This window comes from Castor canadensis, chromosome X, assembly GCF_047511655.1.
Source record: "Castor canadensis chromosome X, mCasCan1.hap1v2, whole genome shotgun sequence".
NCBI lineage: Eukaryota > Metazoa > Chordata > Mammalia > Rodentia > Castoridae > Castor > Castor canadensis.
In genome coordinates this window covers 48249751-48265328 of record NC_133405.1, presented here as the reverse complement: position 1 = coordinate 48265328, position 15578 = coordinate 48249751, and the positions used below count along the sequence as shown (strand labels likewise).

The 15578-nt window shown below is 34.4% G+C and overlaps 1 protein-coding gene and 1 long non-coding RNA gene across 16 annotated transcripts in view; one reads left to right on the top strand and one right to left on the bottom strand.

Annotated features, from left to right (window-relative positions):
- The window catches only part of LOC141419754 (uncharacterized), a 279105-nt gene that overhangs the window by 167511 nt on the left and 96016 nt on the right, over positions 1-15578 (bottom strand). The gene's annotated exons all lie outside the window — the stretch shown is intronic.
- The window catches only part of Nrk (Nik related kinase), a 121644-nt gene that overhangs the window by 73616 nt on the left and 32450 nt on the right, over positions 1-15578 (top strand). For both annotated transcript variants that reach the window (XM_074063282.1, XM_074063283.1), the window contains exons 10-17: positions 177-255; positions 883-1058; positions 2323-2386; positions 2812-4006; positions 6214-6321; positions 9911-9978; positions 11653-11747; positions 14304-14401. In XM_074063282.1, coding sequence (XP_073919383.1) covers positions 177-255; positions 883-1058; positions 2323-2386; positions 2812-4006; positions 6214-6321; positions 9911-9978; positions 11653-11747; positions 14304-14401 — 1883 coding nt within the window. The remainder of the gene's footprint in view (positions 1-176; positions 256-882; positions 1059-2322; positions 2387-2811; positions 4007-6213; positions 6322-9910; positions 9979-11652; positions 11748-14303; positions 14402-15578) is intronic.

Genomic DNA, 15578 nt, shown 5'->3' with positions numbered 1-15578 from the left:
TACATTATTTTCAATCTATTCATCTCTTAGTGTCTAGTCAACAAACTATATGAAGGAACACTGAGAGTTCCTTCAAGAAGGAACACACTCTGCATGAAGGAACAGTCTCTGGAATGAGAAGTGTGCTCTGTAGTCACCCTTTCATCCTTTGTAAACATTCCTATTTCTCTTTACAGCTCTATGTAATCTTCAGCCTTTGGAAGCCCTCTTCGTTATTTTACGGGAATCTGCTCCCACAGTTAAATCCAGTGGATGGTATGCCTTAATCTCCTAAACACGCTGATTTTACATTTTTCAGTAGCTAACTTTTCAGTCATTTGGTTGTCCTTGTTGGACAATAATTCCTATGATCCAGTATCATAACTGGGAACTCTAAATGATGAGTTTTCATCAAGAGCTAGGTAGCCAACTAGAAATAAGTAATACCATCTATAGTACATGATGAGGGCATTACTGCCCTGTCAGTAATTGGCATTTTCAGCTGTTTTTCCCCCAGTAATAAGAAGAACCAATGAGTACCATTTGTGACATTTCTCAATGTGCCTAGGTAGGCAGTCAGTGATTTTGATGTACAGCCCTGTTGGTTGTCCGGTTGTCCCAAAGCTAAAACAGAGGATTCTTCCAGAGTGCAACACTCCAGGCAAACTTGAGAATTCTCTGTGAAGCTTGCTGATCTGCTGAAGTTCTTGCATATTGTTAGTATGTATTGCTGGTCATTATGATTTAATTGTTGACCTTCATCCTTTATTTATTTATTTATTCGGTATAAATAGGGGCAACTCTAAAAAAAATATGACCTTCAAAGTGGCATAGGGGTGATAGTGGGTAAAGGTGTGACAGGCCTGAGAATTCTCTTTCATTCTTTTGATTCACTTCTTTTAGGTCCCGCAAGTTCCACAATTTCATGGAAAAGTGCATGATAAAAAACTTCCTATTTCGTCCTACTTCTGCAAACATGCTTCATCATCCATTTGTTCAGGATATAAAAAATGAACGACATGTTGTTGAGTCATTAACAAAGCATCTTGCTGGAATCATAAAAAAAAGACAGAAAAAAGGTAGAATCTGTGAAGTTTTGTTTCACTGGAACAAATATTCAGATGACATCAGAATTTATTCATTTACTGTTTTTTAAAAATAATATTTGTTTAAGAATTAGATTGAAAGTAAAAACTCTGAAGCCTTCAATATTTAGTTTTTCCAACAATATATTTTTATTCAATTGATTAGCTGTTACATGAGCATTAATATATGAGTATCCATATTTACAAAGATTTTGAAAGCTTCAAATAGAATTTGGTGATGTATCAATGTTATTTTAAGTAAACTCCTAACTAAAGATCTTTTAATTGACTCTGTAGAGACACACAGGTTTGTAATTAACCATTTGTTGACTGCTATTTTAGAGATTAATTCATACAAATAGAATTAAACTTCTATTAATTCTCAAAACAACAGGATAGCTTTTCACCAAAACTAGGGTAAACTACTTCAAAGCTCTAATTTTATGATTTGTGACATATTCTAAATTTAATTTCAGAGATCATAGGCAGAGTCCTTAGTAATAATGGAGTGAAGAACAGGGAACTTCAGAATTGATTGCATTGATGTTTTGTCCATCTACAAAACTATACATATCCTGTTTTCAAATGAACATCAGCAAGATAAATTTATGAACCTCTAGTGATGAAATTATTGAACCAACATCACAGAGGCCAGCCAGTCTCAAATAAATGTAGAAAAATTGTACATTTACTTGATAATTTGCTAATATACAGAGCTATAAGATTTCTAGAATGTTACTTGCAGGAAATATCCCATTTATATGGAGTTTATGCTAAAGATGTAAACACAGTTGTCCTAAGCATTTTAACAAAGGAAACTCAAAAGATAACTCTTGTAAGTTTCTATGTTTCAATAGTAATAGCACAGCTGACAAGAAAGAAGCTGAATGTTTTACCTGTATTAAATGTGAAACACACAATTTAGATTTTTACCTTCTCATTAAAACAACTAAAGATCAATTCCAAGCCAGAGTCAAGTCAGAGTTTTTCCTGTTCCATTTTCCCTTTGTCCAATTCTTTCTTCTTTCTCTTTATAATCACAGCATTCAGGTTGCTAAATTTTCTTTCCAATGTCCAGAGAAATTAATTTGCTAGAAATAACCACACTGTGTTGCACAAGTGGGCCAAAAGGACTACCTTCTCCTTGCCCTTGTAAATTCTCTCTACATCCTGAGCATTAGAGAGTACCAAGTGACTAAGGTGAATTACATGCATCTCTGATGGTTATTCATTATTTCTCTTTCTCTTTCTTGAAAAGGGATATCTCTGGTCTTTGAAAGAGAAGAAGCTATTAAGGAACAGTACACCCTGAGAAGATTCAGGTGCGTTAGACAAATTGCATGTATAGTTTGATACAGTTCCATAAAGGAGTTGATTCAATACTGTTGCATTTAACTCAAAACAACTCAATCCTTCCTAATACACAAAAATAACAGACCTCTATTTCCATGAGATATTGTGTGGTAATACTGAGGAAAAATTCTATTACTACCCAAAGAGTCCTTAATATATAGCAATAGAATGATCAAGTAGGTTATCAGACTCCATTACTAGTTTATTACATTAGTATAACAAGTATCACCTGCAGTATATTTCAGACACTACAGGAATGAGTCTAGAAAGATTTACTGAAAATATATGTTTTTGCAAAAGATACCCATCTTTTAAAGTGAGAGCAATTCCCCTGAATAACTCCATTCCACTGTAAACTCTAATTGTATGGCAATCATTTGTGGGTTTATTTCAGAGGACCCTCTTGCACTCATGAGCTTCTGAGAATGCCAACCAGCAGCAGATGCAGACCACTTAGAGTCCTGCATGGAGAACCCTCTCAGCCACGATGGTTACCTGATCGAGAAGAGCCACAGGTCCAGGCACTTCAGCAACTGCAGGGGGCAGCCAAGGTGTTCATGCCACTACAGAGTCAGGACAGTGCACATAAGTCTGTACAGGGACAGGCTCAGGCACCTCAACGACTATATGGGGCAGCTCGGGTGTTCATGCCACTACAGGCTCAGGTTAAGGCTAAGGCATCTAGGTCTCTACACATGGAGATTAAGGCACCTCCACGACTACGGAGGGCAACCTGGGTGCTCACTCCACTGCAGGCTCAGGGTAAAGTACCTAGGCCTCTACAGGTACAAGCCCCTTTACCCAAAGAGCAGCAGCCTCAGGCCAAGGCCCAGGTCCAGGCCCACACCCAGGCTCAGGCCCTAGCATCAGAACAGCCTCAAGATCTAGACCAGGTGTCAGAGGAATTTCAGGGACAAGATCAGGTACCAGAACAACAAAGGCAGGGCCAAGCTGCTGAACAACAGCAGAGGCAGAACCAGTTACCTGAACAGCATGTGGACCAGAACCAGGCACCTGAACAGCCAGAGGTACAGGAACAGGCCGCTGAGCCTGCACAGGCTGAGATTGAGGCACAGGAACCTGAATCATTAAGAGTACACGCCCAGGTGTTCCTGCCCTTATTGTCACAGAACCACCATGTGCTTTTGCCACTACATTTGGATACTCAGGTACTCATTCCGATAGGGGGGCAAGCTGAAGGGCCACCTCAGGCACAGGCCTGGGCACTAGAGCCCTCACAGGCAGTTGGATCAGTTCAAGCACTGATGGAGGGACTATCAAGAGACTTGCTTCGAGCACCAAACTCACATAACTCAAAGCCACTTGGTCCACTGCAAATCCTGATGGAAAACCTGTCATCAAACATGTTTTACTCTCAACCAGAACAGGCACGGAAGAAAAAATCTAAAGTTTTTAGTCTAAGGCAAGCTCTGGCAAAAAGATTGTCACCAAAGAGATTCAGGGCAAAGTCATTACGAAGACCTGAAGAGCTTGAACTTGAAGAATTAGAAGCCCACAGGCGAAGGCGCCAGCGCAGATGGGAGGACATCTTTAATCAGCACGAGGAGGAATTGAGACAAGTTGAAAATGTAAGTGTTTTCAGAGTATTTACTGGGTGAAAACTGCAAAGAAAATGTGCAAGTTCATGCTTATGTTTTTCCTCTGTAAAATAAAAATAAATATTCCCCGTGGTCTGCCAAAGATTTACTAAGTAAAGTGTGCTTCAAATAAATTATCCTGAATCTTTGAGATAGTTGTAATCAACTATGAAAAAAAATTGCTTGAATGATGTACGTAATAGCTTAATGTATCTCTGTAGAAATAATTATTCCCTTGACTAATAAAGGGACACTATATACACATTTAGAATTACCATTTTGAATCTTTAAACATTATTTTCATAATTTAAAAATTCGAACATAGCACAGTTTTTGTTCTCCTAAATTCTAAATTAATTTGTTCTTTCTTGTCATAGAATACTGGACTGCAGTACTTGAGAGGTTTTTTTTTAGTTTAGATTTTTTATTAGCATATAATAATTTTACAGAGGGATGCATTGTGATATTTACACATGTGCCTACAATATATCTTAGATTCACCCCTCCATCATTCTCTCTCCTCCCCTTTCCCCCTTCTTAGAACAATTTCAAAAGGTTTCATTCTTCTATTTTCATATATGAGTACAAAATAAAGCCACAAATCAAGGTTAAAATGAGAATGAAAAAGGGTCTCTGAAACATTTTGTATATAGTTACTGTGTTTATGACTGTCTCACTATTTTGCCACACATTTTGCATAATTAATCAATGACCTGGCTACATAGACCATGAAACCAGTTACAACTTGATCTTGGCACCTAAATTAAATTGTGGAATACAATGTGTTAACTTCTATTTATTTAGCAGCTATCAAAAATCTTCATTGTTTCAAAACCCCCTAATATAAGTATATAAACTTAACTGAGTTGTTGAATTTAAGCTGTCAACTCTAATCTGATAATGAAGAGTTTGTGGGCTTGATAAATTAATGAGGTCAGAAAAGATTAGGAGAACAATTGCTTTCTAATATTTTTCAGCATTCATTTATATAAAAGGAATTATTACGATATTACTAAATTAAACCTTATTATCCACATCCACTTAATAATAATTGATATAGTAATTATGAATGAACATTGTCTGAATATCCAACTAAGGGTTCCTGCACATTGAACCAATTGAATAAATGCTAATTTCCTGGCATATTTAACATGAAGAAAGGTAAAAGAAGCAAGCAAAGGCCCAAAAGGAGAAATGAATGCCGAGCTTCCAGAATATAAAAGAATGAAGCCAGGTGGAGAAATGAGAGTTTGAGTGATATTTGAGAGAAATTAGAGCATCTAACATGTTAATTACTATAGTCAATGAGCCCTATTAACCAATTAGATCTAATGGGTTTCATATTAAGGAAAATACTTTTATTTATCCTTGAAAGACCAGCATAGCACGTATTTATCGTCATTGATTGGTTTTAATATATAGCTTTTAAAGTAGAAGAGAAAAGCAATAAATAATAGTTGACAATACCATGACCCTAGGTTTTTGTACAAGTATTCAAATATCTATGGATTGTCCTTAATGAAATAAAATTACTGGTATTATAAGTCAAATGCAGGTCTTTAGAATTAATTGACTGTAATTAGAATTTAGAGACATCTGTGGGTGCTTCAACTCACCAGCAGGGAAAAATTCCCACATTTTCATTACACTCTTTGAATACAAGTGATAATATTGATTGAATTAAAAGGTAATACAATTTCCTGAGCTTTATTAGGGAGGAATATATAGTACAGATCTTCTATTGCTCATAAGGACCAAACTTTGGACTTATAACAGCTTGTTAAATGTGAAAGTTATGTTGGAGTTACAAGTTAATCAAGCTTTGGACCAATAAAACGTTTTTTTAATTTGGAGGTACCAGGATTTGAACTGAGGGCTTCACACTTGCCAGGCAGGTGCTGTACCACTTGAGCAACTCCTGTAGCTCAGAGTAGACATTCTTAATATACCCATAGATGAACTTCAGGAAATCAGCAGTTTCACTGAAAATATATGCATATTGTTATGTATATACAGTTTTCTGTGGACAATCTGTAGCATTCATCAGATTCCAAAGGGGATCCAGAACTAATAGAAAAAAACATTTTTTATATATTAAAAATAATTATTTTCAGTTGTATAGTAGGATGATGCCAGTTGTCCCAATAATTTGCATTATAAAAACAATTAAAATATTTATACTTCTTTTTGTTTTAAAGAACAAAGAAGATGACTCCTCAGACAATGATGAAGTATTTCATTCGATTCAGGCTGAAGTCCAAATAGAACCCTTGCAGCCATTTGCTCCAAATCCTGAAGAAAATGAGGTAAATACCCAACATGAATTGCTATGACATTAATAAGTGCTTAAAACAGTGGTTCTTAAACTTGTCGGTCTCAGGTTACCTTTTAATCTTAAACCTTGAGAACTCCAAAAAGTTTTTATTTTATTGTATATATTGTGCCATTTACTATTTAACTTATTTGAAATTAAAGGCAAAAACTTACAAATGCATTTTATTTAAAAAGTAATAAACTATTATGTTAAAATAATAAACAAAATTTAATGCAAATTTTCTATATTTTCCAAAACAAAGGTTTAGAGATAATGTCATTGCTTTACATTTTTGCATACCTTTTTAATCTATCTTGCTTAATGGAAAACATCTGGATTCTCATATCAACTTCAGCATTCAATCTATGGCCATATGTTGTTTTGCTTGAAGTATATAAGTAAAAGCTGGCTTCTCTCATATCATGAGTTGCAAAGGGAGACTTTGTATAGATGTTAGATGATTGTGCATATTCTTTTATAATATGCCAAAATAGACAAGCAAAATCTAAAATCATATTAATTAAGTTTTGTATTAGTAATATTAAGATCCATTGGTCTATCTTGTGTTATGAATACGTTTTTCTTATGCATGATTTTTAACTTCACTCATTGTTCAGTTGGAAAATACCGATTTACTATGCAAATAGGTGTTCCCAAATGTTTACACATTTCATTATACAATATAAAAAAGCAGCATTTGTTAACAGCACTATCAATTTCATCATAAATGCAACTGAGAATTTGCAAGCTGTCAAGGGCTCAGTGGCAGATAAAAGGTTTAAAATTCTGATTTTCAGGCTGAAAGCATTGCTCAAGTAGTAGAGCACCAGCTTAGCCAGGGAGATGCCCTGAGGACAACCCCAGTGCTAAAATAAAAGCTAATTTTTCCTTGACAGCTCAAACATTGCTAATCAACAGCATCAGTTTTCTTTTTCTTGAATTGATAAGCTTACTTCATTCTTTTAAAATAAAATGTCTTCCAAGTACCCATAGTTTGAGCAGTCGTAGTTTGTCAGTTTTTTTTTTTTTTTTGGCAGTACTGGTGGTTGAACTCAGACCCTAGTACTACTTGAGCCACACCCCCAGTCCTTTTTGCTTTGGTATTTTAGAGATAGGGTCTTGCTTTTTATGCTGGGGCCAACCTGGACTGTGATTCACCTATTCGTGTTGTGCTTCTCTGTGTAGCTAAGATGACAAGTGCATAACACTGGGCCCAGCCATTGGTTGAGATGGGGTCTCAACCACAATCCTCATGATCCTTGCCTCCCAAGTAGGCAGGATTACAGGCTTCAGCCACTGCTCTCTGCCTGTCAGTCATTCATCCAGGAAAAATGTGGGTAGTTCAGTTTGTAACATAACCACAGATATCTTTTTCTTTGACTCTGTGTTTTAGGATGCTATTTGTGACTGAGTCTGGGTCAGATACTCTGTGCTGTATTTTTTCTTACATTTATGGGAAAAATTAAATCAATCCTAGTGTCAGGGTTGACTTCTGTTTTATGAGTACATTAATATTACCTTATTTAGTACAGGTATTGGTGAAGCTAGAGTTGTAAATTCAGTTCTCATGTAGAAAAGGCAGCATTACCATGGCCAGCTTTTCTTACAGACAACCATTTAAAAAATTTAGCCATTAAGCGACACTTTGTAGAGCTAGTAGAGTGGCTCAAATGGTAGAGTGCTTGCCTAGCAAGCATGAGGCCCTAAGTTCAAACCCCATTACCACAAAAAAGATATTAGGTGAATAAGTGTGTGATGAACACCAGCTCCTGATGGGTCAGAAGCCTCCTGTATCCAATTAGTACAAGATGCTAGTTAGCACAAGATGCTTCACAGGAGTCTACTATGAAGTCTTTCCATGAATAATTCTCCTCTGTAAATACAGTTCCCTGATACTAACAGTCATGTGAAGTGAATAAGTTAAGAATATTGCTTTATAAATACTAGCCATTTGCAGAAAGATCATAAACTGGATTATATTATTTAATGAGAAGAGGCAATATGTCTTCCTCTCTGTCTTAGTAAATGACTTTACATATACGCCCAGTAATAATTCTTACCATAAGTGTCACCCTGTAAACAGGAAATGTAGTGAGCTGTGTTGGTTTTGGAGCACATTATATGTCTCAGTGTATGCTATTCTTACTAATCATTTTTCTTTTCCCATTTTTCAGTCAGAGACAGCCAACTCATATGAGGCCTTATCTTTGCTATTATTGACCATTATCTTTTCTGAGTGATTTTGGCCTCTGATTTATTAGTATCAATAAAGTTCATTAGCTGGGTGTGTGACCATGTACACTTGTGGTCTTAGCTACTGGGGGCTGAGGCAGGCGGATCACTTGAACCCATGAACTTGAGGCCAGCCTGGGTAACATAGCAAGACCCCATCACAGAATAAAATAAAATAAAGTAAAACAAATATTTCTGAAAACACCTTCATAAACCAAGAAGCTTAGACCTTCTCAATATGGTCCCAGTTGTCTGACTTGAAAGTAGAAAAACTCACTCAGGTAGATGTTTGTACTGCAAAGTAGCAAATATCTGATTATATTTGGAAACACTTATTAACAAAACATGTGAGACACTGACAATTTTTTTTATTTCTCACCAATCTGTCTGTTGGAGTGTAAAGACAGCCTTGATAAATCCCTTTATAGGGAAAAACTGTATACTAAATCTAGTGTAGTTTCTAGACACTATAGAGTGATTTTTATCAGCATGAAATGCCATTTTTTTAAAAGTATAACATGTTGAAATTTACTTTCTAAAGAATCTAGTATGACTCTTATTGCATGTCAGGATGACCTATTTTTTGAATAGCTAAAAACTGCTGCGAGTAGAAACCTAAATGAGACAAGGCAACACTCCCTAGTTCTTTCCACCAATGTTGACAGAAAGTAAATTTGCCCATTGAGAAACCTGACTCATTATATGTGCCCTTTCTTAAGTGTTTTGCTATATCAGATGAGTGTATAATTAGTAAAATCCAAATTAATTTGCCTAGAGGCAGAAAGTATTTGAAACACCAATTATAACAGTATAAATTGTAAAATAAAAAATCATACTTTCTTAAAAATAGGATATTTTGATTCTTGAGAGATTTTAATGATGTACATGTGTTTAGGACAACCCTTAAAAGTTTAGAAATAGCCTTAAAGGATGAACAAGTAAAAAAAATTAAACTTAAATTCTTGAATTTTGAGTGAGAAGTGCATTCTGATTTTAAATATTCCTTTGACTAAGGACTAGAGGTGTGGCTCAAGTGGTAGAGTGCTTGCCTAGATGTGACTCAGCTCAAACTTATTTAAAAAGCAGTTTACTTCCCAGGGCCCAATTTATCAACAATAAAATGATGGGCTTTAATTACATGGTCTCCAGAATTTATTCCTATGGTAAAATTCAAAGAAATGATAAGAAATTATGGATAAACAGTGTCAATGTTATATAAGCAATTATGACAATAATTACTTTATAAATTAGATTGTTAGGAAAATATATAAGGCATTTGCCAATACATTAATAACTCAAAAGAATTTATTGATAAGATTTTTACCAAAGTATCGCATTGTGTCTTTAAGGTCCAAGATGGATCTAATTCTATGCCTTGTAATCAGGATCGTATACAGCATGTCAAGTTCTCTTCAAGGTATGTGTTTTCAAATTACTCCTGACTAATTTTCACATGGAAATAAAACATTGTTTCTTTGACATTAAGTTGTACATAAAGTCAAAGCTAAAATATCAGTGATATTGTGAACATTGCATGATTGATCCACATTTTAAAACCTTAACTTCAAAAATCCAGTAACTAGATCTTTCACATTTGGACATACCATAATGTGTGTATCATTCAGTTTGATAATTAGCTAGCAAAATACACAATATAAAGAAATAATGACAATGAATTATTTGACAGTGAACAATTAGTAGTTGGTGATAAAAGACTTGAAATTTCAAGTGAGGTTTTGCCTACATTATATAATAAAATACACACATAAATTATCCCTAATTGCAGAAGCTAATGCCACTCAATCGGCAAACTTCCAAGTGTTCTATAGTTAAAATCAGATCTAAAGACACCATATTATATCAGTAAGATATCATATATAATATTGAATCCAGTCACTGTACTTTTGATCATTGTAGTATTAATGATCTTCAATAATTTTCAAACATCATTTTCCATATTTTAGATATTGCATGCTCAAAGAAGGCATAATTTTACAGAAGGTTTTCTTTGAAAACTTTAGCCCCTCCCTCCAACCCCAACTCACAATGGAGAGCCTATATTCACTCAGTCACTCAGTAAATATTTTTGAGCACTTCCTGTAGTCAAGATGCTGGACAGTATGGTCAGATGGCAGAGAGTTGACATTACGTAGTATGTATATTCCTACTTCATTATTTTTAAACCCCATATATTTATGTCTTCAGATTAAACTGGTTTGGAGAAATTTTGGAAATATTGAAAGCAAGATTGAGAACTTTCATTTTCTCTACACTTTCAATGAATGGATTCCTATGGTGCTTCTAACCTCAAAGGAAAGAAACTGGCTTAGTTGTGAACCATTGTTTTGTTAACATGGAACATATCTTTAATAGAATTCAGCGTACAAAATTAAACTTAATATTAAATCAAGAGCAATCACTTTACAAAAGGCAATACATTGCTTTTAAATATGTTTAAGTTTATAAAATCGATCTAAATTAAACCTGGGTTTTTCCTGAAATTTGGGTCATAGAAATGTCCTTTATTCCAAACCTAAATCAATCACCAAATTCTTCCCATATAGAAAACAAAAAAAGGATATGAAATTTAGCAGCACTGACCTTTAATTTGACTAGTAAGAACTAAAGTGGTCTATCCTGTCTATCCATCTATCTGTCTAAATCAAGAGCAGTACATTATAAAACATGGACTCTAAGAATTTTAAATCAGAATAACATTAGTAAAATATTTGCTATAGCGATAACATTGTATTTACTATGTTAAAATACGCATATACACTATAAGGTCATGTTTATTGCTGTGTTAACCAGGTAAAAACATTGTGTGATTATCTTTAAAAAGTTTATAAAAAGTTTAAGAAATAAATATGATGTATGAAGGATACATATTTCTGTATTTTAGAAATTGTTTCTCTGTTCTACATAAAATCACAGGTTTGGACAAAAGTGGAAATTGGAAAATAGTACTGGAGCTCTATTTCTTTTCAGTGTGATATGTAGTCATGTAGTTATTTGTTGGTCTTTGTGTTGAGTTGTGTATGCCCCATATGAACATTAAGACATTGCATATGCTTTCCTGTCTTTTTATTAGTGTTCCTCAGGAATCTCTTTTGGAACAAGCTGAGAGGCCCATTGACATCAGAGAAAGGAGCTCGCAAAATCCTCAAAATTGCCCAGCAGAATCAGGTGATTCAAAGCATGAAGTTTCAAGAGTCAAAACCCACAGCTAATGTTTAACAGTTTATATTTCAGAAGTTAAGAAAGAAGAATTTCAAGAAGGAATGGATCAAAAATGTCAGGGAGGCCAAGTAATATTAGAACCAGAAAAGGCAATTGGATTTGGTGATTGGGTGGTCAGTGGTGACTGCTGAGACAAGGAAAATGATTTTCCTGAAGTTTCTTCTTGCTCTTGCAGTTGAGTGGTAGTTGGAATGGTCTGGGAAGATACATGTGTCAACTTTAGTTTCTGTACCTGGTGAGAAAAATATATGCAAGAAACTTGAAAGAGGTTTCTCTGACAGGTTAAAATTTATAGGCAACCTTTAGAATATTGGATGGAGCAGTTGTGACAGTGTGTTTTACATGTTAGGTTGTTATTTCACCTCCCCAAGTATGATACACGTATCTCATAAATATTTCTTAAATGTTACAAACTGACGATTTTAATCAGAATAAATGAAAAATGAATCCATCAAATCACACACAACAACATCACAAATTGTGACATGAATTTTTCAATTGTGGATATTATTTTACAATGGGCTTTAGGAGAGTTTAAATGAATTATAGATTTGTAAAATATTATGATAAATAAGACAAAAGTGCTTTAGACCACAAAATCTGGCATTATACAGTTTTAAGCTATCCAGCTAAGCTATGCATTATCAGCTCCCCAAGTCATCTATAAAAGGGTAGCATGAAGATTTTATTAAAATGTTAATTATAAAAAGGATATAGAAAACCAAAGATTCAAAGATCTGAACTTCAAAAACCCATTCTTCATCTAAAAAGTCTCAAGTAATGAAATACTTTTTTGAAATAATAATGTATTCTCATGCAGAAGTAGTATGTTACTAAGATGTAAGATAAGCTTCAGTGAGGAGTAATTTTAGAATTTTTTCCCCAGAATCTTTTCATTCTGCTTCAACTAGGGCTAATTTTGCTAATACTGAGCAAATGACTAAAAATTTAAAGTCTATTCATGTTATCTTTTTGAAATAAAAAAATTCTGGATTAAGCCCCAAAACTTTAGTCATAGACATTGATGGGAGGGAGTTAGCATCTGGGCAGATAAGAGATAAATTTCTTTTCAGGCCTGAAATTATGTTATATTATTATGTACACAACCAAGATCACTTGTGATCCCAATGAGAGGAAATACTTTACTATAGATATGCCTCAGAATTACAATACACTCATACAGACTTCTTATTTTGTTCTACTTTAACAACAAAAGACTTGAGGAAAAATAGGTTTCTGCATAAATAAAACAAATGCAAAAGTACAACAGTACCAGAAGATAAGGACGCACATTGTAGGATGGGTTTGGTATAATGTTCTCAAGACAGCAATGTTTACAAATGTGTGCTTTTTGGATTTGTAGTGTCTATACTTAGACTATATATAACAAGTCTGCAAATAAAATAGTAGTCATATTTATCTTTAAAATCCCAGCACATAAAAAAATAAACAGGGACCTGAGTGTTCCCTTGGATAACCTTTTCCAAGTACAATAACCCAGACTCACTGATTTTGGAGCATATTAAATATTCTCAGTGTGTTTTAATCACAGGTGTTATTTACCATACCACAACTTTTTTTTTTGATGAGACTGGGATTTGAATTGAAGGCTTCATGCTTGCTAGGCAGGAGCTCTATCACTTTAGCCACTCCACCAGCCTACCATTCCACAACTTAATATCAAAGATGCACTTCCAAACTTGATAAATTTGTATTTTAAATGGAAATATTTACACTATGATATTGTGATGTCCAATGTGATAAGAAGTAGCTACATTTGGCTATTAAAATGAAGAGTAAAAAGAAAATTGAATAAACTGTAAAAGAAGTCCATTTCTCAAGTGTACTGTTCACATTTCAGTTGCTCAATAGTTATATGTGGCTACGGTGTTGGACAGTAGAGATACAGAACATTTCTATCACTCCAGAAAGTTATATTGGACATCACTGATACACAAATTTTCCAGCTTTACTAAAAGGGTTAAGTTTGGTCTCTTTTCAGTAATTCACCCCTTAACTTTATTGAAATACTTGAGGATATATAACACTGGGAAAAACTGGGGATGTTTAAGATTGCAGAGTCAACTCAAGAGTTTTGGCTAATCATTTGTCTTCTAATACACTGCTGGCCTCCTTTTCCACTGGTTAGTATGTGAGGCCACTGATACTTTTGCTCTTTCTATTCTTGATTAATTATTTTTCTAAATGAATCTACCTAGCTCCTTACCAGTCTTACTATGCACATTCTTATACAGATAGAAATACTTAACAAGTGAACATTAAATCTTGAAAACTTAAAGTCATGTGGATTGACAGAAAGAACAAAACTTGAGCCTGCTGCTACCTCTGAAAACACAATGTAGTTTCCTGGCCCCATGGCAATTTATAAGGTGATATTTCCTGAATGGAATTATGAAGGCTATAAGAAAAACAATAAGGAACACAAATGAAAGCAACGATTGTAATGTCCATTGTTACTAATGTGTTTTTGGCATTCCATAGAATCTTCTTCTGAGGAAGAGAGTCCCATAATTGGGAGAAGGTCCCAGTCATCACCGCCTTATTCTACTATTGATCAGAAGTTGCTGGTTGATGTCCATGTAGGTTTCCATCTTGACACATTCATGTCTGTTATTTTAAATTTTCATTTTCTTGACCTAAACCTTCTCATCTTCACTTGAGTATGGATAGGTTAAAGAATTTAACTTACTTAGTTTTTGTTTTTTATTAGGAAACATTCATTATACAGGGAGCAAGTCCATCGGCCATATACCATTACCTTAATCTCCTTTTTTCACCCTCCCTTTCCCACTAGGACCTTCCCATACACACACTGTACCTATTTTACAGTCCTGGTTTTCATTATTAATATTTAAGTTGATGTTCAAAGGGGTGTCTCAGTGTATTCCCACTGTGAGTGTACTTTACTTTGGTCCATTCAACCCTTTCCATTACTCACCCTTATCACTTTACGTCCCATCCCACATTTTTCAACAGCTTTCAATACACATCCTTATATCCTTTACCTTCTCATAATATGTTATGTGATATTACTGATGCTCTATCATTTTCTTTTCCTTTCCTTCTTCACATGAGTTCCATAGAGTAGTTCCACTATTACAAACATGTTCTGCATTTGAGTTTGTAATGATTGTGCTTGTTTTTGTGTATATATTTATCTTTGGATCTATCTTCCATGGATTAGAGAAAACATGTGACCTTTGTGTTTCTGATCCTGGCTTACTTCACTTAATTTACTTACTGATCTTTATAAGATAGATTCCCATTGCTATGTAAGCATCCAGAATTTGAAATTTACAAGTTAAATTGGAAATGGGAAAACCTTTAATTGATCAGAAAATATTCTGTTTTACATTCATGTGTGAGAACATATTGGAAAGAGGAGTGGTAAAGAGATAATTGTGTAAGCTGATCTCAAATTAAGGGGGTAGAAATTATACATTCAGTTTTTGCTTAATAGCATCACTTGTGTGGTGAGCAAATGTAGAAAAATAAAACTTTTCGTGAAAACTAAGTGTCCTTGGCATAGCTAAAAATTTTGCAACTCTTTTAGCAGTGTGCTTTCAGAAAAATTTATTCTATATTTGTATTTACTGACCCTAATATAAACACACTCATGCCTAAACACTGCTATATGTCATTTAAGGGGTGGATTTATATTAATTTGCTTTGTAGAAGTGTTTTTGAGATATTTTAAAGTAACCTATACTATGTAAAGTCAAAGCTTGTAAATTAGCCTATCAATTTAAAGGTCTA